The sequence below is a fragment of the Leishmania donovani genome, chromosome 35, assembly GCF_000227135.1.
Source record: "Leishmania donovani BPK282A1 complete genome, chromosome 35".
Taxonomy (NCBI): domain Eukaryota; phylum Euglenozoa; class Kinetoplastea; order Trypanosomatida; family Trypanosomatidae; genus Leishmania; species Leishmania donovani.
The window spans coordinates 1,920,504-1,947,883 of NC_018262.1; the positions used below are offsets into that span (position 1 = coordinate 1,920,504).

Consider the following 27,380-nt stretch of genomic DNA (forward strand, 5'->3'; position numbering starts at 1 on the left):
CTTTCTTTTTTTAGTCTCATCGTTTGTGCGTTCACTTGGATCGTGTGCTTGTCGGTCGCCCCCTCTCTTTACGAGCGTCTCGCGAGATCCTCTTGGCCGCGTGTGAGAGAGCCGCTGCGCGTTCGAGTAGGAGGCAGAGAACAAGAAAGGAGCGACAGGCAGGCACAAACTGAGAAAAGCAGGACGCGGCGCTTATCCGTGTTGCACGCCACTTTCGACGTGGTGTGTCAACGGGGGCTTTCATTTCGCGTTTGTTCTTATCCCCTCTACTCGTGGCTTTTCTCTTTGTTGCCATCTCTAGTGCTGACCTCTCCTTTCTCTCACTCTGTGGCTGTCCCTCGCGTGCATGTGCGGCTGAGTGGCGGATTTGGTTCATTGGTAAAGTAAGCGGGTGCTTCCTTTTTTTTTAGCTGTTGCTGTTCTGCTCGCGTGCACACGCGGACCAGAATCTTAAGGAACAGGAGAGGGTAAAGAGGGTCTCGAAGCTGACACGCGAACTTCTGGCTGCTGGAGCGCACACCAAAACACTCCCCGTGGATCCACTGTCGACGTACTAAGTCAGCCACTCCTATTCCCTTCACGCCTTTTTCGATTTCTTGCGTGTGCTCTTGCTTGGTCTGCATTCGGCTTTTTGAAGGCGTTTTCCTGCTATTTTTTCCGATACTCGCGCACCGTCTCACACTCCACACCCCGCACGCCAGAGGAAGCCGCATAAAGCACACGCACACGTACAAGCGAAAACAAAACGCACATGCACAGAAGGAGGGGGCGTGCACGAAAAAAAGGTCTAAAGAAGTCTGCATCTTGTGTGTTTCCGTGGCAGCCACGAAGCTGAAAGGCAAAGCCGCGTTAATCCGACAGCTCTCTGCTAAGATGAGCGCGTCAGCGAACGCGTTTCCGGCGCTGTCGGGAGGCTTCAAGTTGCCTTCTGTGACAGCTGCGCCGAAAAATGCTGTGGCTCGCATGCCGTCCCGCGTCGTGCATCAGGCACGCTCTTTGCCTTCCGTCACGCGCGACTTGGTTGCGCCGACGCCGTCATCGACGCCATCGCTGTACCCACAGAGTCTGTGGTGGGACGCGCAGCAGGGCAAAGAGGACACGGACAAAATTACGCGCAGGCGCACCTACCGGGTAAGCGACTATCCTCCCATTATCGTGGGCAAGTATGTGACGGACCCGACAGGAAAGGACTTTTCCAACCCACACTACGTGCCCGCAGGGACGGCGGCGCGCTCTCGCTCGTCGTCGCGCGCCGCAGCCAGGAGCGGCGCAAGTGTGACCGCTCTCAGCCGGGTTTCGAGCTCCGCGACGACGTGCTCCACCTGCACTACGACCTCCTCGACCGTTCGCGGCCCCGAGGAGGACGAGGAAAACCTCGCGCTACGCGTCACTGCAAAGCGGAAGCTATTTACGGTGGTGATGCCCGTCTACCCGTCCTCCGCTGCGAGCTTCTTCTTCCCGACAGCATACGTGCAGTCATCCCGCGATGCGGCGGATTGGCGAGGACCACCTAAGAAAATCAACGAAGATCTGCACCCCAACGACCGCGCTAATTTCTCGCTCTCCTACGTTTCCGTTCGCGAGAACAACCTTAATCGAATGGGGTTGTACAAGATAGGCCCCGGCGCCGTCGCCTTCAGCGCGGTCATCAAGGCCTTCGAGGCGGGCGGGCTCCGGTACACGGACTCCAACAAAGACTTCAACATACTGTGGGCCAAGCGGGCCACCGTCTATACCCTATCCTCGCTGAACGCGTACCAAAAGGTGAACCACTTCCCCGGCACGTGGGGTGTGGGCCGCAAGGACCGGCTGGCCTACAACATCCGCCGCATGCAGCGGCACTTCGGCGACGATGCCTTTGACATTGTGCCCAAGTCCTTCCTCATCCCTCAAGACGAAGCGGAGCTGCGCCGCGATGCGGAGATAGACCCCGGCACCCCGCAGAAGCCGCTGATCTACATTCTCAAGCCCGGCGCGTCTAGCTGTGGGCGAGGGATCCATCTCTTCAAGGGCGTTCCGCCCATGCCGCGGGGGGCGGGGCGCGAGAAGGAGATGGTGTGTCAGCGGTACATTGGCAACCCCTTGCTCATCTATGGCCGCAAGTTTGACCTGCGTCTCTACTGCGTTGTCACCTCCTTCGATCCGTTGCGGATCTACCTCTTTGATGAGGGTCTCGTGCGGTTCGCGGCTAAGAAGTACAGCGGCCCTGACCAGGACCTCGACAACATCCACGTGCATCTCACCAACTACTCCGTTAACAAAACGGCGGAGCTGAGCAAGGAAAGCAACGGCAAGGACTACGAGAGTGACGACCCACTTGACATCAAGTGGTGCCTCTCCGACTTTAAGCGGCACTTGGCGTCGCATCACCCGCTGGGGCTGGCTGCCTGGGACCGCATCCAGGCCGAGTGCGAGGATGTGGTGATAAAGACGTTCCTCAGTATCGAGCACAACGTGGTGGAGGAGGTGACTCGCAACTGCGCCGATAGAAGCGGGCGCAACTGCTTTGAACTGTTTGGGCTAGACTTGATGGCGGACGACAATCTCAAGGTGCGGCTGCTGGAGGTTAACATCATGCCCTCGCTGGCGACAGGCAGCTCTCTCGACAAAGCCGTGAAGTCCCGCATGCTGTCGCACATGTTGACGCTGGTGCGCGTCATTCCGTATCGCCGGGATAGTCAGCTGGACCCCAACAACACGGACGGCATCTACGTGCCGCGCGGCATTCAGCGACAGGCTGGAGAGCGCACCTACAAATTTGGCAATCACCCCTTTCCGAGCGCTCGTATTGTGGAGCGGCCTCTGCTGACCGCCTTTAACGACCCCGGCAACGAAGACTCGTACCTGTCCATGGCCGAGTCGCTCATGCTGCGCGAATATGAGGAGGAGCTGCAGTGCGCCGGCGGCTTTCGGTGCATCTACCCTGTTGGCCGCACCGTTGACAGATATCTTCCCTACTTTTTGCATGGCGTCCGTCGCAGCAACTACCTGCTGGCGTCGGCGGCGGTGATGAAGTCGAAGCAGCCGCCGAACGAGAAGCTCTTCGATTAAACTGGAGATGATACACACTCTTGCCTAGGAGGTGCAGCCCGCATTGCGTAAACTGAGAAGGGCAGCCAATGTAATGGTGTGAGGTGGGTGACGGCGGTGTGCGATGAGGGTGCGAGAGAAGGGTGTGACGTGTGGTGTGAAATGCAGGCTGATGGCCCCCGTGCTTCTGTGTTGCCATGGGGGATAGTAATGTGGGCATCTGCTTCTATAGCGCACGTGCTCCTCCGTCGAACAAAGTGCGGTTCACATGGACGGCAAACAAGAGCGATGCACTCGCAGCATGGGAGCTTCTTCACGGCAGCACCGACGTCTTGATTAAAGCGGACACGTACAATCCCATCGACCTTTTGTTTGCACCTTCTTCACGTACACACGCACGTGCTGGTGCCCCTGTTCTCCTTTTCGCTGTGTGGGCGTGCCCTCATGTTGACATTTACACTCGTGCGCGTGTGCCGGCATGCGCAGGTGTGCGGGCATTGCCATCCTGCTCAGGTTGAGCGATGGATGACGGTGAGAGGGTTGTACCTGTATGTGCGCTGTTTGCACGATTTGAAATGTGTGAGTTCGCTCGTCACGCGCGCTTGTTTCTGGACCCTCATTCAGCCCAGCTCGAGCACACCGCGATCGATGGAGGGCAAGCTACACCCATCACTCAGCACAGCCACCGTAACGACGGCATCGCTCAGCAGTCAAAGACGCTTCTGCGTATGAGCGCAAGCGTGCATCTCTTTGCGTCGCTGCCGGGTATACAGTGCGACTAGGTTGTTGCCCTGGCGCTCCGTCTTCCTAATTACTTTTCTGTGAGTATAGATAAAGGTGGCGATCTCGTACCTCCCTTCTTTTGATCCGATGCGCGTCGATCGGTTTGGTGGCGGCGCGCCTCTGCGCGTGTGTAGACTGTTGTGATGAGTTGTTCTTGGGCTCTTTTCTCTATTTCGATGTGTGCTTTAGCAGGTCACGTTATCATGTCAATAGCCGTTCTTCGCCGCAACTTCTCAACGCCGTGTGCTGCCTTTCCAAGTGTTTCTCCCCGTATCTGTGAAGAGGTTTCGCACGCACTTCCTACGGAACTCGGTCATCCCTCTTTTCGACGCGTGTCCTGTCGTCGCCTGGGCCTGCACGCCTTCGCCATCTACACCCTCAGCTATCATGCTCGTCTCTCTCCCTTCTTCTTCCATCTCTCCCTGTATTTGCATGTTAGTTGGCTTTTTCAGCTTACATTTTTCTTTATCCGGTCCAACACATATCGCTGTCGGCTTCGTTTTCGGAGTTGTCTTCCGTCGTGGTTGTCTAAAGGGCCATTGTCAGCGGCTTGACGTGCGGTGCTTTCCGTAACTTTTCTCTCTTTCTCCCCAGAACCCCCACATTGTCATCATGCTCGACTACCTCATCCCCATCGGCATGGCCCTAGCGGGCATCTTCGTCATGATGTTCATCTTCCAGAGCATCAGCAAGTCAGAGGTCGGCGGTGAATCGATCGCACCCGCTCGCAAGCCGCGCTCCAAGAGGTCGCAGCGTCCGTCGCAGAAGTACACGGAAGACGTGCTTGACCTTGCCACGGAGCAGCTCATTGCGCGCGAGGTGGCCCGCAACCCGTCTGGCATGATCACCGACAGCAAGAGGGTGGCGCCACAGACGCTCGACAACATCCGCAGCCGCCGACAGGCCAGGGAGGAGGGCGAGCACGCCCAACCTCATGCCAAGGCTAGCGAGCGCCAGAAGCAGTCGGCGAAGGACCAGGGCTTCAAGGTGGTGGAGAGCCCAAAGAACATGCCGAGGCAGCAGCAGCAGCACGAGGACAAGCAGCAGCGCGAGTCGGAGCAGGTCACGTCCGTCGAGGAGCTTGATCGTAAGTTGAGCCTCTTTTTCAAGAGCAGCAGTTCCCGAAAGGCAAAGGACGTGAAGCCCAGGGAGGAGGTGCAGATCGACAGCGGCATCAACCGCGGTCACGTTGTCGTGAAGGGCGACCTGAGCAAGGCGAAGAGCTGGTAAACGCTACCCACGCAGCCCGTGCTTGCCTGTGGAGTGGGTGGGGGGGGCGGGAGAAGGCGGAGAGGATTTGCATATATGACCTGCACGTTCTCTTTCTTGTGTTTCTCATGGCTGCCACGCGCACACGCACGAGCTCGGAGGTGCATGTGAGCTTTTTCCTTCCCCACGGTGTGAGAATGGGATACCTTTGCTTCTCTCTCCGTCACTGTCGTGGTGCGTGAGTTGCGCAGGGGGCGGGCGACGCCGGAGACTTCCTCGCTGTTTGCCGCCGCCCGTTCTCGTGTGCTTGAGGGACTTTCTGTGGTGCTATGAATGAGTTGTGCCTTTTATTACTGCATTGGCTCGCAAAGGGAGCGAGTTCTTTCTGCGTCTACAATATCTTGCCTGATCGCGTGGTGACGTACTCGAGTCTGCTTTGCGCCTCTCTTCAGCCACCGTGGCGGCCGGCAAGCACAGGCTGATGCACGATTCTCCGTATGGTGTACTCATCTTCGATTCTCATTGGTGCCGCTGTCCGTGTCTTTATGAGCCTTTTCTTTTGTGCGCTCTTCTCGCAATGCAAGCGCGTGCGTCGGCACGGGTGTGTGGCAGAAGAAAGGTGACGTAGTTGTGTGAGGCAACAAACATTCTCTTCCCGGAAGTAATAATTGAAGTGTGTCTGCGCGCATCTGGGGGCGGCTCTGGGATCGTAGCCACAGAGAAAGAGAGAGGCCCGGGGAGGAAGGGGCTGATGAAGGGCAGGACAGAGGCAGGGTGCCCAAGGTGCGCGCTCAGTGTGTTCTTCGTGGGCTTTAAAAAGAAGATGAGAAGGAGCTCTGCCGTCATTTGGGGTGCTCTCGTGCGTTGCCTGCGCACTTGTGCCACCCTTCACGTACCCTTCCGCCTCCTCTCTTCCGCATCCGTGTGTCTGTTGAGGATGACGTGAACGCGTCCGTAGTCGAGTCAACTTCTTTCGGCTGCGCGTCTCCCTTGTCTCTCTCTCTCTCTTCCCGCTTTTATGTGCACGTGTGTGGGCGTGAAGGCCGCGAACCGCAGTTGTTTGCAGCAGCCGGCTCTTCCGCGCACCCCACTCTCGTCGGTAGGGTGTCCAAACGCCGGAACACGGCTCGCGGTAGAACACCGTTTCACTGTTTTGTTTGCAAAGAAGGTGGCCCATCAAACTCATTTCTTTGATTTGCCACGCAGCCGCGTGCATTCGTTGATATGTGCCTGTGTGGGCATATGTGTATGTGAGCGTCGTGTTTGATGTGATCACACTCTGTTACTTTTGAAAAGGCCGTGTAACGTCTCCTCTCGTGTCTGTGTGCGTGTAAGCACACCTTTCTCAGGCTCCCCTTGCGCAGTCTCCGTGAGGCAGCGGAATATCTATGCCTGGTGTCACAGCGACCAGTGCACCCCCTTCCCCGACTCTGTGTACGGGAAGAAGCCAAGCAGCCCCTCCTCCATCCCCTGCCAATGCAGCGCTGCACTTCCTCTGGTGCTGACAGGGTCCACGTGCCCACGACGTAGGGAAGCCAGTGCGCTGCATCGCGACGGATGTCGGCGGTGTGTCAGGTCCTGGATGGCGTTGCGTCGGAGCGGCCTGCGGCAGTGCCGACGCGTCTGCGCGGCTCCAGCGCATCCGTCACCCGGCCCTCACCACCGCCTGCTGGTGTGGGGAGCCTGAGCGCCACCCCCTCCCTCTCCGAGGAGGGATGCCGCAGGTGGCGGCCGGCATGATGGGAGCGGCTGTGAGGCGGCCTGCGAGGCAGCGGGGGGGCGGGAGGAGGTCGGTGGAGCTTGAGGCAGGGGGGCCGTGCTCTCGGATGGCTGAGTCGGCGCGTTGCCGCAAAGCGTGTGTGCCGCGCTGCGTCGCAGGACTCGGTGAGGCCTGTGGCCGGCCAGAGGGCGTGTGTGTGTGTGTGTGTGTGTGGAGTGGCGTTGACGTCATGGCTCGTGGCAGAGAAAAAGATGCGTTTTCGTCACCGATAAAAGGGTACACTCCCGCACATTCTTGGGCACCCTCTCGGTTATCCGCGTTCTGTTTTTCTGTGATTGCGCGTACGCGTGTCTATGTGGCAAAGAAGCTCTTGAACGATAACGCTCGTTGGAAGAGCTCCTCGTCGCGGCGGAGAGGCTATGCGCCATGGGAGCGTCGGTAAAGTGGATGGGAAGGGGAGGGTAGCGGTCGGCTTTTGCTTGCCTCAGCCTTGTCTCCTATCCACGTACCCGGCTTCTTCGCTTCACCTCTGGCCGTGCTGTCGCGCTGCACGGGAGCAACCCAGTCTCGCTCTTTCGAATGCTCGGTAATGCAGTCGCTTCTTCCTGGTACCGTTTTCCTCAATGCATCGCAAGTCCGATATCCGTGCCCCGTTTCCATTGCACACCTTTGCACTCTTCTCCTTCTTCCGCTTATCAACATACCTGCACACAAACTCACGCGCACGCACCTCCGTACCACTCGGCCCTTTCTACCACGTCGCGACAACGATACAAACGCGCACACGCAAAAGCTCTATGCTCTACCTCCCCGTTTTTCTGGTTACTTTCTCCTTTTCAAATTGTAATTCACTGATCGCTGTCGTTTCACCATTTTTGTTGTTTTTTCTTTGCTTGTTTCATCCCTCGCCGATTTGGCCGCCTGCCGCCGCTGCCCCGCCGCCACTCCCCTTCCCTCCCCCTCCCTTTCCTCTTCACTCACTCAACACACTTCCTATTCTCTTTCTCGTTTTCTATTGATCCTTCTCTGTTGCTTCCCCCCTCTCTTTTTTTCGCTGTTTTCTGGTCTCTCCTCTCTGCATCTCCTACTCTTCTTTCTCGCCCCCATCCCTTCTCCCTCCCCCTTCTCCATCTCATTCGCGCCCTCTGCCGCTGTTTGTGGGGGGCGGGTCAACATTGGCACACAAAGCCTTTCATCTTCACGCACGTCATCACGCCCGAGAAGGACGGGCTCAGGCCTTGGGGTTCCGTTTGCTTGCCTCTTGTGCGAAGTGCTTTTGTTGCACTCGCGCCCGTTCACGCACAAGTGAGGGAGAGCCTCGTGGAAGTGGCAAGTATCGCTCTCAGCTCCCCTCCTCTGCACGCAAACATAGCATTTCTCCTCACACTCGTCTAGTGTTCTTCGGGACGACGCCCCCCCCCCCGCCTCCCTGCCCCTCCTCCTCTCCCGCTTCAGATCCCGCGTCCTGCATAGGATACATCCCTGCCATACAAGGTGCAAGGGGTGTGCATGCGTATCGTTACAACAAGTACCCGAATAAGAAAAGCGTTGCCGCTTTTTTTTTTCGTGTGCTGGGCTTTACTGCTGCACGACGTCGCTAGAGTAGGAAGAGGCATACAAACGCTCTCCGCGCTCCGGAAAGGAAGGCGATAGGGAGATAGAAAAAGGAGCTCCATAGACAATACAAAGGAAAAACGAAAAGGAAAGACACAGAAGCAGAAAGTAGGACGAGGAGCGAGTGCCTGGGCGCACGAAAAAAAAAACTAAAGAGAAAGTGCACAGCCTCCAGAGACCGACTGATCGAGAAAACCTCACAGACAAGGAAACCGGGGCAGAAACTATCGAGCACGAAAGAACACAAAGAGGCGACCGCGTGAGGGAGCACTCTCACTCTTTCCCTCCTTCTTTCTTTCTTTTTTTTTCTTGTGTGCTGCTGTCGGGTCTGTTCAATCTCTTTCGTCTCTGCTGACCTCACCTCACCTCACCTCCACTCCCCAAGAAAAAAAAAAACCTTTTTTTGTCTGCCTGTGCGCGTGTGCTTCTTGTTTTTCGTTGCTTTTCTTTGCTCTCTCTCTTGAGTGAGTTCCTGCCGGTTGTCGTCGTCCTTTGTGTTTCTGCCTCTCGTTTTCTCGCGTCCGTTCGACTCGTGCGCGTTCTTCTTTTCGCTTCTGCGGTTGAGGTGAGCGCCTTCACTCAGGGCAGAAACCTGAAGAAAGAGATCAAGTGCATGCCACCTGGAGGTGGGGATAAAGCAGATCAGAAGGTCAGAACAGCGCCAAGAGGCACGGCGTTCGTGCTTACAGGCGTCAACCAGAGAGGCACCGTTCTCCACGTCTTTGCCCCCGTCCTTTTTGTTTTCTTTTTCTTTTTGCTGTTTGTCGTTCACCTTCTCGATTTCCCTTCTCTTCTCGCCATCTTTCGTGCTCGGTGTTTCTTTCTCGTGCTGTTTGTCAGTTTTGTGTTCGCTCTAGCGCTCTTCGCACACATACACACGCAAGCGACGCCGTCAGGCTGTCTTATCAGATTCCCACTCATTTTAGTTTGGTGTTGACGACGAACAGGAAATCTGCCCATACCCAACCATCTGTCACACACACATCCACTCTCGCTTTCTACACCACTCGTTTCCGACTCTGACTCGCCGCCACGTGGAGCGCTAGTTGGCATACACTCCCTCCCTCCCCTTATCTTTCTCTTTCGTTTCTTGTGATACTAAGTTCTAGCAAGCTCCCTCTTTCTTTCCATTGTTTTTACGTTTGTGATTGCCTTTTTTTTATATTTGCACTTCTGTTCTCTCTATATCTCTCCCTCTATATATTATATATTAAGTATCTTTTTTTTTTCGTTGTTGTTTGCTCCTCCTTCCTTTAGTTTGCGTGTACGTGTGCGTAGCATTAGCTCCTCGCTTAGCCGCCCCCGCAGTCTTTTTTTTTTTTCAGCGTTTTCAGATTTACCGTCTCGAGATTTTCTTCGCTCCTGCCAGTGTGTGTGTGTGTGTGTGTGTCTTTCTCTCTTCGGCGCTCTCTTTTCGTTCCCCACGAACCGACTCACACTCTCACTCACTTCACAAACTTCTGTTCTAGGAAACGTGCGCGCTCGAGTTTGCTTCACAGGGGCCACCCTTCACGATTCTAGCCACCTGTTTCCCTCTCTTACCCCTCATCGCAGGCAGGCCACCCACATCAGGTCGTTTTTGGCGCTTCGTTCCTTGCTCTCTCTTCTCCCGCATTTCCTTTCTCGAGTCGTGACTCGTGTGTGTTGTTCAGTGCGCTCATCTCTTCACACATTGCTTTTTTTTGTTTCTCGTCTTCCGTGTTTCGAATGTGTTTCTGCTGTACGAGCAACGGTACTAGCGGACTCACTCACACCCCATTCTCGCGAAAGCTGCGCGCACGAAGCGAAAGCTTGCTAGATACACAGACACACAGACGGAGCGAAGCACGCACACTTATACACAGCCACCCCTGATCCGGCGCACCCCACCACCACCTCCCTGTCACGCCTCTCTGTTTGCCTTCTCCGGCGCGGGTTTATCTGTTTCTTGTCCTTCCGGTTTTCATCTCCTCTTTCTCGCCTCCGATCCCGCGCACCTTTTTTTTTTGTTTCTCTTTTTGCGTGTGCGTGTGTGCGTGTTCTCTATCTCTTATCTATAAGGGACTTTTTTTTTCTATTTTGCCTCCATCGCCGTTTGACTTGCGCTCTTTTTTTCGTATTGCTCTTTAGCATCTTCTGCCATCCCCTAGTCTCTCGACGGACCCTTCAAGCTTCACCGTTCTCCCTTCCTCCCTTACGCAGATTTACACTCGCCCGGCACGGTGTCAGAGTCTGACTGGTGAGGTGTGCGCACAGAGAGTGCTTCAGACGCAGTTCCAGCACTGGTCTGCGTCACTGCTCGTACCCGTGCAGAGGGACAACTGCTTCTTTACTTTGTCTCTTTCCGCGGTAACGGACGCGATTCGTCCCGTCTGAGACAGAATCAGCCGCCCGGTTGTGAGATCCCTCTTCGTGTTTGTGCCCGCGTTGGCGTATTCTGCACGAGAGAGAGAGATTAGAGAACGCTACGCACTGCGCACATGTCCGGCTTGGATTCCCATGGCAAGGCCATGGGAGAGGCGCAATCAGATAGGCAAATGAGCTCCTCTTCGCTCACCGCTGCATCACGAGCCACCCCCAACCCAGCCGCAGCGGACGGTGGCGCTGCCGCCCATGCTGGTGGCTCCCCTGTGGATAACGAGATGGACGAGCACGTGCCACCGGTCATTGCCCACGTCCGCAAGAACTTCGGCGTACTCGCCCCTACCATTGAGCCCTTCATCTACCGTAGCGGTTGCCTCAACAAGTCAGTGGTAGACGTGTACAACAACCTGTCGCGCAACTACATTGCCATTGTAGATGCTGCCCTCAAGCAGGTAGGATTTGAAGAGTTCACGATGCAGATGCAGATCATGCTGACCCAGATCCTGTCTGAGGAGTTTGGCGAAGATACGGAGTACCTCGTCAACACCATCCTAACGTACACCGGCGCCGACTCCCTGTTCGTCTCCCTTCTCTCGAAATCTATGCTGGACCAGGTCATCACGTACGCGCAATCAATCATGAGCGGCAACATGTACGGCATGAGCTACAACATGCAGAGCGGCGGAGGCGGCGGTGGTCGCGGCTCTGAGGGTGTCGGTAATAGTTACTACCGTGGTGCCCAACAGCATCACGGATACCGTGGTGCCGGTGAAAACGGCTCATCGCGCGATCTCCGCGGCAGCTCCGTCGCCGCCAGCCCTCCTCATCAGGACGGGGCCGCACCACAGAAGCCGTACCGCAGCAGCGGCCTCCCACCCCACTCCAGCGACCCAGGCAGGGAGCGCAGCAGCGATGATTTGCGGGCCACCAGCGATGTAATCTCACAACGCGAGGAGAGTCGGGATTGGGGGGGAGGCGCTTCAGTGCCGCCTCGCGGCGCTACTGCGACCGGGGGCATCCACGTAGATTCTAGTGTTGGTCCCCGGGGCGGTGCCGCTCCCATGAGCGGGATGGGCGCAGGTGCGGCCAGTCGCACAGAGGTGTCCGTGAGCCGGGCCACGAGCGAGACTACATCTGGAGCAGGAGTAGTGCCACGTCACACGCACCATCACTTCTCCTCTTCTACAGCGGCCGCCGCTCCCGCCGCCGCTCCCGCCGCGAAGCCGTCGTCGATGGAGCGAGGTGGGATGAGCGGGGCTCCGCAGCACAACCTCCTACCCCCGCGAGCTTCACCGGCGAGCAGCCAGCCGCGCGTGTCCACGCCAGGGGCGCCAAGCGTGTCGCAGGCCACCACCACTTCCCCGATGCCGACGATGGGACGCGGCGGGCCGGGCATCCCGATGCACCACCATCACCATCACTTGGGCATAGGCGCAATGGCAACCAACAGTGCCGCGGCCAGTGACTGGGCCGCCAGCAACAGCGTATCTGGGTCCACACCAAACATCAACGCCGCTGGGCAGCGCACCCTGACCCCACCAACGCCGCAGTCCGCATCGATGCAGCAGCATCAACATCAGCACATGCAGCAGCAATCCCAGCAACAGCTGCCGCAGCCGCAGCAGCCGACGCGCACCATGAACATTCCCGCCCCCTTGAGTGTGCAGCGCCGCACAGAAAAGAACGCGGCAGCAGCAGCAGCAGCGGCGGCAGCCGCAGCAGCCGCTGCCCCGGCAGCAGCACCCGCTAACGGCAGCGCGCCTGCCAATTCGTCTGGCCTCAATAGTAGTAGCGCAGCTGTAGAGGGAGGGGCTGCGCCACGCAACATGTCTGCGCCTCTCGGCGGGAGCGCGAACGTCCCGGCGCCGCGCGGGGCGCAGTCACTCCCCCATCACCAGCACCACATGCCCGTCTCTCACCACCATCACCATCACCATCATTTCGTCGCGTCCCCGCCCGCGGTCACTGCAGCTGTGCAGCCGCCCTCCGCTACGCACTCGCCACCAGCTTCCGCGGAGCGCGTTGCGACCATTCCCGCCGACTCCACGGGCACGCCGGCGCCGGATACGAACTTACCCGCTAATCAGGCCTCTGCATCGACCCCAGCCCCGGCCAGGTCCCCTCCTGCCACCAGCGTCGCGACGACTTCCGCACCCCCGCCAGCGTTGCGTGGCCTAGGCCGCATCCCCTTGCACCATCACCACCATCATATGCACTTGATGATGAATAAAGTAGATGCAGCCTCGGCGCCGCAACGGCAGCCGCAACCGATTCCTGCGACGTTGCAGCTGCAGCCACAGCCGCACCTGCCGCAGCCGCAGCAGCGCGTGGCCACCGCGATCGACGTGCATGACCAGCAGCAGCAGGAGCGGACGAACGCCGCCAACGGTCGCTGGCCCAATCAAAAGGAGGAACTGCGAGGCATGCTGCTGACCGCGCGCGTGTCGGAGAGCGCGGTCACGTACTTGCTGACGGACGTGAACATAGAAGAGCTGCGTGGCTTGAAGTACGTAGATTTTGAGAAGAAGCTTCGCGGTGGTATTCCGCTGATGTTAGATCGCCAGCGCATCCGTCAGGTGCTGTCCAGCAGCGCCGCTGTGCAGAGTCAGTCGAGCGACAATGACGACTCCGTGACGAGCTCCAACCGAAAGACTGCAACCAGCGGAGTAGGCGCAGAGGAGGAGGAGGCGGGCGGGTCTGGACTGCCTCGGCGACCCCCGGCCATTTCCACTGGCGTGCAGAGCCCGGTGACGTCGCACCAGTCCTCGCCTATTAGCAAGGCTGGAGTGCAGGTGCCGCAGCCTCGAACGAAGATGCAGCAGCAGCAACAGCAGCAGACGCAGCAATCCATCAACGGCGGCAGTGCCGTGGCCTCGCCAGCGGATGCGAGCTTTTCCTCACCGGAGAAGGAGTCCGACAAGCGTGAGGGCGGCACCAAGACGGGGAGCCCGACGACGGCCAGCGGCGCACCCACCTCCCCGGTGCCGGCCTCAACTCCGGCGCCTTCCCCCAACAGTAGCTACAGCCCTAGTACTCGCAACGAGGATCCCGAGGATAGCCGTGAGGAGGAGCAGCGGCGTGGTAGCGGACGCCGTGGCGGGAAGCGTGGCGGTCTGGGGCGCGGCGGCTTCAGCTCATCGCGCGTGTGCAGGTTCTTCGGTACTGCAGAGGGGTGCCAGTACGGAGACAAGTGCCACTACATGCACAGCAAGTAAGCTGCTATAGCGGCGAGGGTAGATGATGGAGCGCTAAGTGTTTCCAGTGACTCTCAGGCGGGCGTAGAGAGTTGCGCCCTCGTTTATTGAATCCCAATGCTTGTCCCTGTGCTTCTTCTACCTCATGCGGCTGGCGGGAACCCTGCACGGCGCTCCGGCCCAACCTCCTTCGTTTCTTCTCTTGCGCACCATAGCACACTGCTAAGCGCCGCGGAGTGGCCGCTTGTGTGGTGATGCTCGTCTTAGGGATAGTCGGGCATGGCAGGCCTGCTTGAGTATCGGTGAACTTCCTTTCGCCTTGACCTCTTGCCTTTCTCGCTGCGCCAGCCGCGTTTTGGTTGCTATCTTCCTGTTGCGCTGCGAGGGTGTGCGGTGCGTGCGGCACATGCGTCCCTTTCCGCCGCTCACCACCACTAACACCACCACCACCCCATCTCTTGCCGTGTGGCAGTGTCGTCCGTTTCGCTGCTTGTGCTTGCCGTTGTTGTGTGCTGTTCGGTCCTCTATCCCAGCACCCGCCTTTTCCTTTTCGATTTTTTTTTTCGTTTGCCCTTCGCCTTTTCCCTTTGTTTCCCGTCTGTTCTTTCTGTACATTTTCCTTGTACGCTCCTCTGTCTTCGCGTCGTGTTGTTCTTTTTTTTATGTTGTTGGGCGCAGGCAGGTGTATCGGCGCGCATGTGTGGCCGTGCCTACCTGCGTGCGTGTGTACGTACGTGCGTGTGTATGTGCCTCCCTCTCTGTGCGCTGGATTGTGGGCTCTTTACAAACGACATATGTTTTATCTCATTGTTTCCCCGTTGTTCTCCTGTGTTTGTGTGCGTAGGGGCGTTCTCCCTCTGCCTTGTCGCCTTTTTGAAACTGCTGAGAAAACATATAGCGAAAGAAACGGCCACATGAACAACAAAAAAGACAATGAATCTTTCTTTCCGATTCGTCTGCGCATCGGCTAGCAAGAGCATCTCGCGCCCCCTCTCCCCTTCTCACCCCTACCTCTCCCTTACGGCCTGCCCCCTTCCCCACTTAGTCTCCTTCGGTTCACAGCAGCACAGGAAACAGCAAGCACAGGCTAAATCGAAAAAGTGAGGGCGTGGAGAGGGGGCGCAAGCGTCTTCGTCTCTCCTCCATTCAATACAGGATTGGGCGATGTGAGCCGCTGTCCGCAGGTACGTCTGCACATCTGTTTTTTTTTTCGCGTGTGTTTTTTCATCTGTGGTTGTTGTCTGTGTTGCTCTCCTCTTTTTTTTGCTGTTCTTTTTCGTCCTACGTTTATGTTGTGTGTGCGTGTGAGCGCGTGCTTTCTCGAGTTTATCTCCTCTTTTTTTTGCTGTGTGCTCTCTATGTTAGGCCTTTTAGGCGGCACTCGGGCATACACACATACAGATAACATCGCCGCCGTCACCACGACATACATTCACACACATACACATATTTCATATACACAAACACACACACACACACATGCACACACGTACTTGCTATCTCTATCTCTCTGGATACACGCACAGCGATGCAGTGCTCTGCGTCGCATCTTCGTGCACATGTGCATAAATTCCCACACATGCAATCAAGCTCGCTTATTGATCTATTTTTTTTTTCGTTTGACTTTTGCCTGCCCTTCACCACGTACGCGCGGCAAATCTGCCTGGGGGGGGGGGCGAAAAAATGACGAAGATAACAGCAAGAGACTGACGCTAAGGACTCTTCCGGCCCATTTCTTCACTGTTCCTCGCTCTCTCTGCTTCTGCGAATGCCGACTTTGGGGCAAGGACGCGTTGGAGGCGGAGGGAGGAGCTTCTCATCTGCGTCCGCGCCTCCACACAGCAGTATGCATTTTCATTCGTTGAAACGCTCTTGTTGGGGGATCGCTGCGCACACGAGGGGCGAGAGGAAGACGGGGAGGGAGGTGAGACGCATCCGCACCTCCTCACCTCTCCCTTCCACCGCTGCCCCCATCATCACCGGCTTGTCTGTGGTTGCATTGCATTTTTGGTTTCCGGGATGCTCATCGACGTCAGTTTCTTCCCTGCGGCTGCTTCCTCCTCAAGATTTGGATCTCCCTGTCCATGGAGAGCCCCTTCTGACTCGCCGCTGTTTCGTGGGGCTGCTCTCGTGCTCCTGCTTCTGACTATCTCGCAATGCCCGACGCAGAAGGTGAGGGCATCCGAGGAGCTTTCTTACCCATTGCGCCCACGCGCTGCCAAGCGCACCACAACGGACGTCCATTTGAGGAGAGCAGATATGCGGAGGACTGCAGAAGGCGTGGAGACGTCGACTGGGCTGTCGAACTCTCTTCCGGAGGTCTCCTCGCACCACCTACAAGCTTCGTGATCTCAAGTCGGCCTTCTCTTGCGGCGCGATGGCAGCAAGGGGTGCATCGGAGCCAGAACACGGCGATGTGGTGTGTTTTGCTCGGCTTCTGCCGACGTACTGGTTCATCTTCCGATGTGCGCACAAGCGCGGTTTCCTTCGTATGCGTGTGGAGTGTGTCTGTGGCGCGGCGTTCGCAGGTTGCCTGAACACTCGTGGACACAGACTCAAGGATTTTCCGCATTCGCATCCTGGATGTTTGGCACGCGAGTGGAAAGCTCTCCCGTTGCCCCGCCCGCCCCCGACGCCACTCCTGTACAGGCCTGTGCATCTTCTTGTTACCCTTGTTTTCTCATTGCAATTTCCAAGCGTAAAGGTGTCCACGTGTGTGCATGTGGATGTGCATGAGTGTGTGTGTACGTGCGTATGTGTACGTGTACGTGTGTGCGGGTGTATTTTTTTTTTTTCGTTTCTTCTTGTCTTTCGTGTTTTCCCCTCGATTCTTGTCTTGTTGCGTTTTGCCTCTCTAACTTGCGTTTTCCAAACGAACAAGCCAACAAAGCCCCTCCTCCTCCTCCAAATAAAAAGAATAAAGGGATACACATAAAGCCTCCCTCCCCACCCCCACCCCTCAAGCACCACCTGTAGCACCAATGCATCGTCGCCTTTACTGAAGAGGCCCTTGGCAAGATACCTAAAAATTCATCAGAAGGAAAACAAGAAGAAGCGAATCAAAGAAAACGCGTGACACACACACACACACACACACACACACACAAATCGAAGGGGGTGCAGACACTCGAGTCAAACTGGTGACAGAGCTGTTTGGTCGTTCCTGTGCGCTTGGGCAATGCACTTGGTGTTTTACTGAAGAGCGCTGCACGCGGCCTTTTTTTTTTGCACTTCGCTCTGCCCCGCGCCTCCTCCCTCTCTTTCGGCTCGTTACATCCTCTTCCGTCGTGCTCTACGTCTTGAGTGGTGTGGCGTCCGAGAGCCGAAAGGGGGTGAGCTAGCATTGCGTTTCAGTTTTCCAATGGCATCTACGCTTGCCGCTAATCTCGGCAGTGCCTATGTGGCTGAGAACGGCACTGCTACACTACCCTCTTTGCTGCATGGTATCTCAGCCGGGTCTCTATCCTCGTTCTCTCTTCTGGCCTTTTTCTTTTGCCTCGCCATGTGGGGGTGGCGACGCATCTTCTACGGCGCCGTCACACCCGCCCATTTGCACGCTGTCTCTCCTTCAACTTCCTTTTTTTTGGCGTGGGTGTAGGAGGAGCAGAACTTCCCACCTGCAGCAAAACAGAAAACTCAGAAGCGCATCCAAGCCACAAAAAAAAGCGCGCGCCGCTTGCAAGCGGCTTCTCCATCGAAACGTTTTCATCTGATTTCCATCTTTTTTTGTTGTTGTTAGGTGGCCACACACCAAAATCGACATGAGCTCGCTGCCTACCGCTGCTGCTGCAACTGCCACCGGCTCCAGCAGTCCCCCTGGATCACCCAGCCGCCCTACGGCACCCGGCTCGCCGACCAATTGTTCCCTCCTTACCCCCTCAGCGGTGCTGTCACCAAGCGCTTCAGCGCCTCTTACATCGCAGACAGGCGCTCTTACCGTCGGTGCGACTTCAGGTACTGCCCAGCTCACTGAGGGTTCTCGAAAGCCCCTCTCAACCGACTCGACGGCGAACAGCGGCGCCATCGACGCAGCCACGACGACGTCGTCGTATACGAACGCGCTCAACAACGGCATGGGCACCGGATATGGGATGGGTAGTGGGTACGGTATGGGCATGGACCCATACGGTATGGGGGGTATGTACGGCGGTTACGGTGGCTTCGGCATGGGTGGCATGTATGGGGGCCTTGGAATGATGGGCATGGGTGGGATGGGCATGTACGGCATGGGCATGACCCCCGAGGCGCAGCGTGCACAGATGATGATGTTCATGACGAGCCGCATTATGGAGCTGTGGGGTATGTTTTCGCAAGTCATGCAGATGACACTCGGCAGCGCCGTTCATTTTTTTGGCGAGTATGTCGGCATCAATCAGCGCATGGGGCAGCTAGAGGAGGAGAACCTGAATCATGAGGAGCGCTACATGAGCCGCAAGTACGAGCTGCGCAAGGCCCTCTCCAATATTCCGCGTGAGCAGCGGTATGTGCCGAAGCGATCACGGGTCCGCAAGCCGAAGCAACCCTCCTTTCTCCGCAGCTTCATCCTTCGCCTGCTTCGCCACGTGGCCCTCTTCGCACTCGCCTACCTCCTTTCGAAGCGGATCGCGTCCTGGGCAATGGCCCGCTCCGGTAGGAAACTTTTGGAAACGTCTGCGTCCGAGGCACTGGTCTCTGCCGACGCCTCCAATACGCGCTTTTGACAAGCACCTGCGGCACACATCCGTCGATGGACAGGAGGAGCATGGGAGCTGATGACCGGTGTTTCTCCGCTGCAGAGGAGTGGCCTCAACAGTTTTATCACAAGGGCCTTGCTCTTTTTCTTTTGCAGGCTTGCTTTTTTTTTTGCACTTGCGCACCTCCTCTCTCTTTCGTCACTCCGCTCTCCCCGGTTCTCTCCGCCTCTCGGTGGACCGTCGCAGCGCAAAGAATGGAGGTGGGCTAGATCCGTAGCGCTGGCATCGGCGTGCGCGGCGCTGGCGGTGACACACAGTTTTGCTTGTTCTTTGCCATCTGTACATGCTGGGTCATTGCCGCCCCCTTCTGCATTTTTAATCTCTCTGTTCTTTCACTGCTGTGTGTGCGGTCCTCTCCGAAGGCTGGGCTGCTGAACGCACCAGACGGCAACTGTATTAAGACGCGTGGAAGGGACACACACACACACACACACACAAAAGCCAAACGGATAGGAGGGCGTCGTGACTGCTGGCGGCACAGCGAGCAACGGCTCTCCGAAAGATAGGGCGCTGCGGCGTGGGTGTGTGACCGCAGCGGTGAAATCGACAACCCCGCGCTCCCCCTCCCCCACCTCCCACTCGAGAAGGTTTAGAGCGAAATGGATCGCAGGCTTCTCCACGTGTCGCGCGTGTATGTGTGTGTGGGGGACTTCACTGACGCCTTCGCTCACTGCCGTCCCCGTCACTCCCCAATGGATCTTGTGTGCGCAGTGTCCCCCGGACTGGGGTATAGGAGACCGGCCATTGACAGCGATGGAAGGCGAGCTTGCATTCCCAACTTTTCTTTCACTTTTCCCCTTCTCCCGCGATTTGTACGTGATGCATGTGTGCCTCACGGTGGGCGAGTGAAGCGGTCACATAAATCCTGACTGCTGTGACCACGTCACCTAAACGAACGCCTCTCGCCATTGTCTTGTGAACACCTCGCCCGACTTTAGCGACTCTACGCAGGTGCAGCACCGCCTTCACGGTGGAGTTTGTGTTGAGAAATGAGCGCGGGCGCGAAGGCGTTCTTCAAAAAGGTGGGCTTGCCGGCCATCGGCTTCGGCATCGGCTGGGCGGGCTTCACGGTTGTCGAGCAGAACGGCTTGCTGAGCGAGCCGATGCAGCGCTGGCTCAATGTGCACAATCTCAAACTGCAGCTCTACACCCAGTGTCTGCTGCCGACCTCTGTGGTGGAAAAGTACGGCTACCCAGAGGACAGGCTGCGATCCATAATTGAACTCCTGGAAAAGGGGCACAACGAGTCCGAGGTGGCAGAACGCATGACCTTCGATGAGGTCTTGAGGCAGTGCGCCGTGCCGGAGCAGGTGGCGTACCTGGAGGAGCACGCGTCGGAGGAGATTCCGTACTTCTACATTGCAGACATCTTTCATTCGTGGGCGAACCTTAACGTCGACAGCTTCGTCCGTCAGCAGCCGCAGTCGCCCGCGGAAACGGCGACGGACGCTGCGACCTCCACATCGACGGCCGCGAGTGCTGCGTTTTCTCCTCCACTTGTCCTCCGCAACGATGATGCGTTTGACTCAGAGGTGCTGTGTAGCTCACTGTGGGAGAAGATGATTCACAATGTCATCCCATTCGACGTGAGTATTCGTGCTCTGTGCGTCTTGGCTGTGAACAACCGCGCCAATGCGCGGCGCCTGGCGCGGATGTCGTCGCCGGAGCGCGTGATCGAGCTGTACAGTGATTACACGGACAAGATCCAGGCGAATCAACGGCAAGGCATTGGGCCCGATGTGGTGTCCCCTGAAGAGGTCACCGCCGCCACTCTTTTCTTTCTGCGCGCTGTCAACGACGCCTCGGTTCACAGGCGGTGGATTCCGCTGCTGGGGGTATTTAGGCCAGACCCGTATCCACTTGCACGGAAGGTGTCGCCCGAGTTGTGGTGCCGTGCCTTTGGCAACCTCACACCAGCAGTGACAGGCGCGACGTCCGAAACGGCGGTGGTACTCGCAGACGTTATGAATGAGCGACTTCGGTGCGCCGAGCTGCGTAAGGTCGAGACGGCGCCGTGACAGTCGTTGGCTTCGTGACAATGATAACGCGCGGGAGTGCACCTGCTTGGTATGCGGGCGTGTGTGTGCGGCCGCCGCTTTCATCGAGGGCGCGTTGTAGGGTTATTGTGTTCGTTGTTGAGCGCGTATTGTGCTGCGATTCTGGCATCCTCACACAGATCTGAAAGTAACTGGACCACCCGCAATATACAGGAGCTCAAGTAGGCGGAGGCTGCCCGTTTCTGCATGAGGCTCCTTGGTACACGGTTGCCAGCCAGTTGCTTGCCGACCCCCGGTGTCAGCGCTGCCGCCTGCTCCCTCTGCATGATCGCACTCTCTTTCCGCGAACTCGACTGATCTGTGGCCCGTGCGCCTCACAACGCGCTCTGACGTCTCTATGGCTTCTTTTAGTGCTCTCTTACACACACACACACCCTTCCGAACACGAGCTTATCGCCTCCTTGCCCTGTTCTTTCTCGAACGCCTTCTTCTTCGTCATCAGCTTCACGGCTTACTGCAATTTACTACGGAGGTGTGTGCGTGTGCGTGTGCGCATTGGTGTTGTTTGCCTATGCGTAGATCACTGTCGCGCTACTCTCACTATCAGAGCCGCCGAATTCCGCCTCTCCTCTTGAATACCTCTGAACGCTTCGGCTTCTGCGGTTGCTTAAGCTTCCCCTATAAGGGCCACCACCTCTCCTCGCGAAAAGCAACAAAAAACTAAAAGTACCACCTCAGCACGCGCATACGCCCGCTATCTCCTCTGTCCCTCTCTCTCTCTTGGTTTCAGCTTTAGCTCGCCTTAATCACTGTGCTCGTGTTTGCGCCTGCCGTCGCCCACGTTGCGTCTCCTTGCGCGCTCCTTCTTTTTTTTTCGTGCTCTCCTCTCATACACCAACGCGTTGCCCTGGCCCTTCAACGAGTGACCAATGCTGCTAAATAACGAGCCGTCTCCGGCGGTTCACGTACAGCCTACGCTGGCGGCCGCCTATCAACGCACGCGCCTGAAGGCGAACGCGGTGCTTCTGCGCTACGGGCACATTATCCCTATTGTAGCGGTGGCTTTCTGCCTCATTCTCTCGACTTCGATCTCTATTCAGCGCGAGATAGCCTACAGTCGAGCCGCAGCGCAGACGACGACAACGACTACAACCACAACGACAACCACAACGACAACCGCGGCTCCGGCAGGACCCAACACAACGTCCACGATGGAGGCCAGCAGCACAGGCACATCAGGGATGTAAGGCGCTACATTGATCATGCCACGTGCTAAAGTGTCGATTACGTCGATATCCTCCGCTAAAGATTCTGAAGGTGATGACACTCTCCCTCCCCCAACACACACACACACACGCATACACACAGGGTGGCTCTGTATACATGTACTTGTGTTCATTTCACTCAGTACTTGATATATAGCGCAGCAGCGTTCTTGACAGGCTTTGTTGTAAGCGGCGCATTCGCGGAGATTGCCGGTGCATGTGCTTGCGCTCGCGTACGAAATCGTCAGTGTGTGGCGCGCCGGCCGCCGCCGTGGCGCTTCCCTCGGCGTCTTCCCACCCCCTGTGTTGTGCTGCACTGATCGGATGATCTTCCTTGTTGTTGTTGTGACTCCTTGTTACTGTTCTCTCCTCTGTCTCCGCTTCGCCAGCGGCCCTTAGCATGCGCTGCCTGCGTTTCCCTTTCCATTGTCGTGGACGGGTGTGCTTCTGAGGAGAGTCTATCGGTGCGGTGAGGCATACGGCGAAGGAAAGGGGGAGCAAGCGCATGTAAGTGATCACGATAGGGCGGGCGATAGCTTCGTGCCGCCTCCTTGCTCCCCACGGGTTGCGCACTTCTTCTATTTCTCTCATTGCTGCATACATGTGGTTGAATGACTCCCATCTCCTTTCCTCCACTACGAGCTGTCGTCGTGGGTGAGCGGAACAGCTTTTTTTGTTTGCCTTCGTTGTCGATCTTTTTTCGTATCGTCCAACTGCCGCGTAATCCTCCTACTACCTCCAACCTCATATGCAACATGCTTGTGGGAATAAACACGACTTTGCACGGGCAACGTTCAAGTGTTGGAGGTGCCCTCCCCCCCCCAAAAAAAAGGCAGCCAAAGAAAATGCTGTTCTTTTTTTTTGGGGCCTCTCCTATGGTGCAGCTCCCTGCTCGCCTTCGGCATCGGCATCGGCAGCGCCGCTTGTGCGGATACGACAGAGGCCCTCTAAAATGCTGAGAAACATGCGGACTGGACCTCTTGTGTCCACCTCGTCATAATCTGAAATGCTCTGATGCCGGCGTGCTCTACGTGCATGGAAGTCAGCCCTTTGCTGCAGCCTGCCCACGATTGCAAAACTGTGGTATCCTCGGCTCCCTCCTCCTCTCCTCTACATTATACTCTTTCCCACACACACGCATGTTGGGGTTTTCTGTTCTGTATAATGTGCCGATGCATCTCCACCTTTCTCCTCCTCGAACCCCTCACCGTCGGTGAATGCTTGCCACCATTTCCTCTTCGAAAGCACAACAATCCATATAACCATCATAACCGCGGCCATCAACAACACCAGCGAACCGATCACCTAGAGTGCCATCCGTGTGGGGCCCTTAGCAACGTCTGCGAGTGCCCCCCGCCAATACATCTCCCCACAATTCAGCAGTCGAGCACGCACCAGCACACATCCACACACACAGACATACACGCACAGCGACACACAGACAGACACGTCACCTACGACAGCTCGTTGCCCTTTCCCGTTTCGAGGCTCTAACGAGCACTGATTTCAGCGACGAAGCAAGGACCTCCTCCCTCCCTGTTGTTTTGTTCTTCTCGTGCGGCTGCTTGTTTCTTACTTCTGCCATTGAACTCATTTTGTTTTTGTCTTTGTTTCGTTGTTTGGACAGCTTCCTTTTCTCTCTTTTGGTGCGCGCGCATATGTACGTTTCGGGTTGCCTTATATTACACCTCTCGATTTAACTCTGCCGTCTCACGTTCTCCCGCCTTAGCAGTGTGCGCGTGTGCGCCCACTCCGCTTGTGCCCCTCCCCTTTCTTTGTGCGCCCTTTATTATTCTTCATCTCCCGCTAACTCTCTTTTTCTCTCGCTCTCGCTCTCTCTGTTTGCGTCTTGGGTCTGTGATAACAGTTGTGCTGGCGACGTGACGTTTTTTTTTGATCTTCGACCTGGTTTTTTTTTGCCTTATTTAAGCAGTGGTCGTTTCTGTCAGCCCCTTCTCTGTTGTCTTCGCGTCCCGTGGTGCAGCCCCTCTCGCTGTCTTCTCTTCTGCCCTGCCAGCGCCCTCCTGACCTTGTGAACACACGCACCAATTTCACCTCGGCGAAAACGTCGTGCTCGAGCCCCCACAGCAGCGCCGCACAGGCGCCGTCATCTTCGCCGGCGGTAACCCCAACTTTCAGCAGTGAGTCATTGCTACGCTCAATGACTCCCTCTCTCGCCGCGAGTGCAATGACGAGTCACGTGACAGTGCACGATGTGGACGGCGATGAAGATATTGAGACCGACCTCGTGCCGTGGTACAAGCAGCCGCTACCCTTGGGTACGCAGGTGATGCGGTTCATCCTTTTGCTGCTGCTCACGGTGATGTTCCTCGGCGTGGCTATTCTCGTCGCGAACGCACGTATGCCGGACCCCAAGAAGGTGCGCCCGCTGCCCGATCTGCTTCTCGAGTGGATTCCGAAGGTGACGCTTGTCGAGAATGGCAGCAACGTCATCATCTTTCTGCTGAACGCTACGACGGTGGTGGTGGGCTTCAAGGTCTTTTTGCTGGAGCGACACATGAATGGACTGCCCAGCGTTACCTTCTTGGTGGGTATCCCGAAGATCGGCTCCTTTCTAAACCGCATCGCGTTTGGCGTTGTCGACTCGGGGCGGCGTCCCTTCCCGCTGAAGAATGTCTTCCCAATTATGACCATTCGCTTCCTGACGTCGTACGCCGTGGTGATGGTGTTCCGCACATTTGTAATCATGGGGACGTCGTACCCGGCAACCGACAACCACTGTCAGAATCCGCAAGTGATCGAGCACCCAGTACTCAACGTTATCCTTACCCTCGTCACACTAAGCAGTGGTGCGATCCACTGCGGCGATCTGATGTTCAGCGGGCACACGATGATCCTCAGCCTCGCCTTCATTCTAGCGTGGGACTACAGCCCTTTTCTGCACCCGTGGGCGGTGCGTGTGTGGGTGTCCGCGCTTCTGCCCATCAGCTATTACTGTATCCTTGCCTCTCGCTCCCACTACACGGATGACATCCTGGTGGCGATGTACGTGATGATCGCGACGTATAAGCTCATCGATCATGCGGAGACTGGCGCGCCGTGGCAGATGCAGCTGCTGATTCGCTGGATGCCATGGCCAGGCACCAACGCGATCGAGGAGAAATGGGCGGCTGAAGAGGTTGTAGTTGTTGTTCAAACGCCTGCAGAAGACTCGACTGATGCGTCGGCGGCTGTGCCTGAGCACGAAAACCCCATCAAGGAGACGCTTCCTGCGCAAACGGCAACGGGCGGTTCTAGTAGTAGCGGTACACCCCTGTTGAGGATGCACGACTCACCAAGCATCGGACATCTGCACTCTGGTGTGCGCGAGACGACACAAGGGTGACACAGGACCTCGTCGCCCTACGCACGGTGCCGCTCTCCCGTCATTTGTTGATCTGTGCTTGCAAAGGTCGGTGAAAGACTGTGCACAGCTCGATGGCTCTGATGCTCACGGCGGCGAATGCACACGAGGCCTAACCTAAGCACCGGCTCTTGAGTTTCTTTGTTGTGTTGCGCGCAGAAGCTTATTTCCCATTGACACCGCCGCCTTCCCTCTCTCTCCCTTTTCCATGCGCATGCGTATTTTTCTGTGTCGTCTGAGCGGATCTTTGCCGTCTTTTGTTTCTATGTTTATTTTTCGTTGTTTGATGCTTTTGTTTTTGTTCTTCTTCGTTGTTCCCGCTGTTGATGTTTTTGCACTATCCCACCCGGGACCCCTCGATTCTCTGCTGCTCTAGCCGTTCCACAAGTGCCACGCGACTGCTAGAGGTGCCTCAGAGAGAGAGAGAGAGTGAGGGATTTGGGCACCTCAAAGACACACCTGCATGTATTTAGGTGTATCTGTGTACCGACGTGGAGCGTCGGTGTGAAGCAGGTCGTGCTGAATTGCAATAAAAAAGAAACGGCAGTAAAAGTAGAAGCTCGTAATCTTTATTTGTGACTGCTGGCTGGTACCTCTCAACCGAAAAGGAAATGCCCTATGCAGCGACAGACTATCCCTGGCATACGCATGGACCTGAGTGAGCCGTGTTGCCCATGCTTTCTCTCTATTCCCTTTCCTCAATGAATTTCCAGATTGGCATGGCACAGAGGGACAGATAACTCTCCTTCCTTTTCGGTGAATTCGAATGAAATCCTTTTCTGTGCCTGAATAAGGGGGATGTTTTCTTAACCATCTTGCTCCAAAACCAAAAATTCAGCAGACATACCCATGCACGACTGCAGCTTACCTGCCGCTGTGGCACTGCTGCCAAATTCTGGCCGTCTACGGCGGTTCGTCCTACACCGTTCCTTCTGCGCATGTGCGATGCGCGGCCGGCGCCGGGCGGAGGCGGTGTCGCCCGCTGTGCGGGTAACAGGGGGTGTTACTCTGGCGTCCGATGCCGGTAGCCAGGTCCGTAATCTATGCCGTTGGCCTCGGCTCCTCTGACAATGTCCATCTTGCAAGCTTGCGAACTTCCCCGATATGTTTCAATCGGCAACGATCAAAGGCAATTCACGGTTAGAGGCGCACGCGACGGGCTGGCAGCGCCAGAATATGTGCCCAGAGGCGTCGCCGCATGCCAACCTCCGCCCTTGTACGGGCCGCGCCGAGTGCCGTGAGAAGGGGGAGCGAGCCCGCAGCCACAGCAGCAACCACACTTGTGCTCCTGTCTGTCAGCCCATCTAGCGGTCGATGCAGCGGGCCAGGCCCCAGACCCACTGCTTCACACTCAGCGCGGGAGCTGCAAGCAAGGAGGAGGGGGGAGACGCAGCCTCCAATCACCGCACCTATGGGGTGTATAACCTCTTACGAAGCATCGCAGTCGCTCCTGATTTCTGTGTTTGCCTACACCGCGCCATTCACCCAGAGCGGAGAAAAGGAGACTCGAAAAAGTGTGAGAGTTGCTGCCTGCGCGCCGTTGTTTTTTCCTCGGCCGGGGTGCTTACCTGCAGCCCGCCAGGGAGTGACGTGCTGAAGTGCACGAGAATGCCGCACGTGTGGGAAGTGCGTGCGCGCGGAGCCCCGAAGCGGTCGATGCCCGCATACACGCGTGCGAGCCGCCACTGTGCTTTGGCAACACCTTCATTCGGCGCGTACGCCCCCGGCGCCAAATACGCACGGCGGCCTCTCCGAGCGGGTCCCGGCCGTCTGCGCGCCATTCGCCTACCCACGGTGGCCGCGGCCGCTTTGGGCACGAAGGTGGTGTCAACGGCCCCCCTGCCGTTGGCGCTGGCACCGTCCCGCCGCGCGGCGGCACCGCAAAGCAGCCGCCGTGCGAGCAGCGCCACGCCGAAAGGGCAGAGCAGACCCTCTGACGGACCCCGCTCGCGCGAGCACACCGCCCTACGCCTGGCAAGCCGAGCCCTGGCTACTTTGATGGCTCCTGCAACGTGCCGGCCAGTGTCGCGCATGGGTTGGAGGTCTACGCCGGGAAGGCGGAAGGGGCAGCGATCCTCCTCCGGGCACGCGCGTGCAACGAGCCGTGTCCCTCCCGGAAATGGACAGT

General features: G+C 57.1%; 6 protein-coding genes across 6 annotated transcripts; all 6 read left to right on the top strand.

The window, feature by feature from the left end:
• Positions 1 to 873: 873 nt before the first annotated feature.
• LDBPK_354980 (tubulin tyrosine ligase, putative) lies at positions 874 to 3,051 on the top strand (the record flags this gene model as incomplete). Its single annotated transcript, XM_003865027.1, has 1 exon — positions 874 to 3,051. The coding sequence occupies one exon, from the start codon at positions 874 to 876 to the stop codon at positions 3,049 to 3,051; it is 2,178 nt and encodes a 725-aa protein (XP_003865075.1).
• Positions 3,052 to 4,425: 1,374 nt separating this feature from the next.
• Positions 4,426 to 5,043, top strand: LDBPK_354990 (hypothetical protein, conserved; the record flags this gene model as incomplete). Its single annotated transcript, XM_003865028.1, has 1 exon — positions 4,426 to 5,043. The coding sequence occupies one exon, from the start codon at positions 4,426 to 4,428 to the stop codon at positions 5,041 to 5,043; it is 618 nt and encodes a 205-aa protein (XP_003865076.1).
• Positions 5,044 to 10,815: 5,772 nt separating this feature from the next.
• On the top strand, positions 10,816 to 13,914 carry LDBPK_355000 (hypothetical protein, conserved; the record flags this gene model as incomplete). The annotated part of the gene is made up of 1 exon (XM_003865029.1): positions 10,816 to 13,914. The coding sequence occupies one exon, from the start codon at positions 10,816 to 10,818 to the stop codon at positions 13,912 to 13,914; it is 3,099 nt and encodes a 1,032-aa protein (XP_003865077.1).
• Positions 13,915 to 18,068: 4,154 nt separating this feature from the next.
• Positions 18,069 to 18,593, top strand: LDBPK_355010 (hypothetical protein, conserved; the record flags this gene model as incomplete). The annotated part of the gene is made up of 1 exon (XM_003865030.1): positions 18,069 to 18,593. The coding sequence occupies one exon, from the start codon at positions 18,069 to 18,071 to the stop codon at positions 18,591 to 18,593; it is 525 nt and encodes a 174-aa protein (XP_003865078.1).
• Positions 18,594 to 19,615: 1,022 nt separating this feature from the next.
• LDBPK_355020 (hypothetical protein, conserved) lies at positions 19,616 to 20,644 on the top strand (the record flags this gene model as incomplete). The annotated part of the gene is made up of 1 exon (XM_003865031.1): positions 19,616 to 20,644. One exon carries the CDS (start codon positions 19,616 to 19,618, stop codon positions 20,642 to 20,644), a length of 1,029 nt encoding a protein of 342 aa, XP_003865079.1.
• Positions 20,645 to 24,076: 3,432 nt separating this feature from the next.
• On the top strand, positions 24,077 to 25,234 carry LDBPK_355030 (inositol phosphorylceramide synthase; the record flags this gene model as incomplete). The annotated part of the gene is made up of 1 exon (XM_003865032.1): positions 24,077 to 25,234. The coding sequence occupies one exon, from the start codon at positions 24,077 to 24,079 to the stop codon at positions 25,232 to 25,234; it is 1,158 nt and encodes a 385-aa protein (XP_003865080.1).
• Positions 25,235 to 27,380: the final 2,146 nt, after the last annotated feature.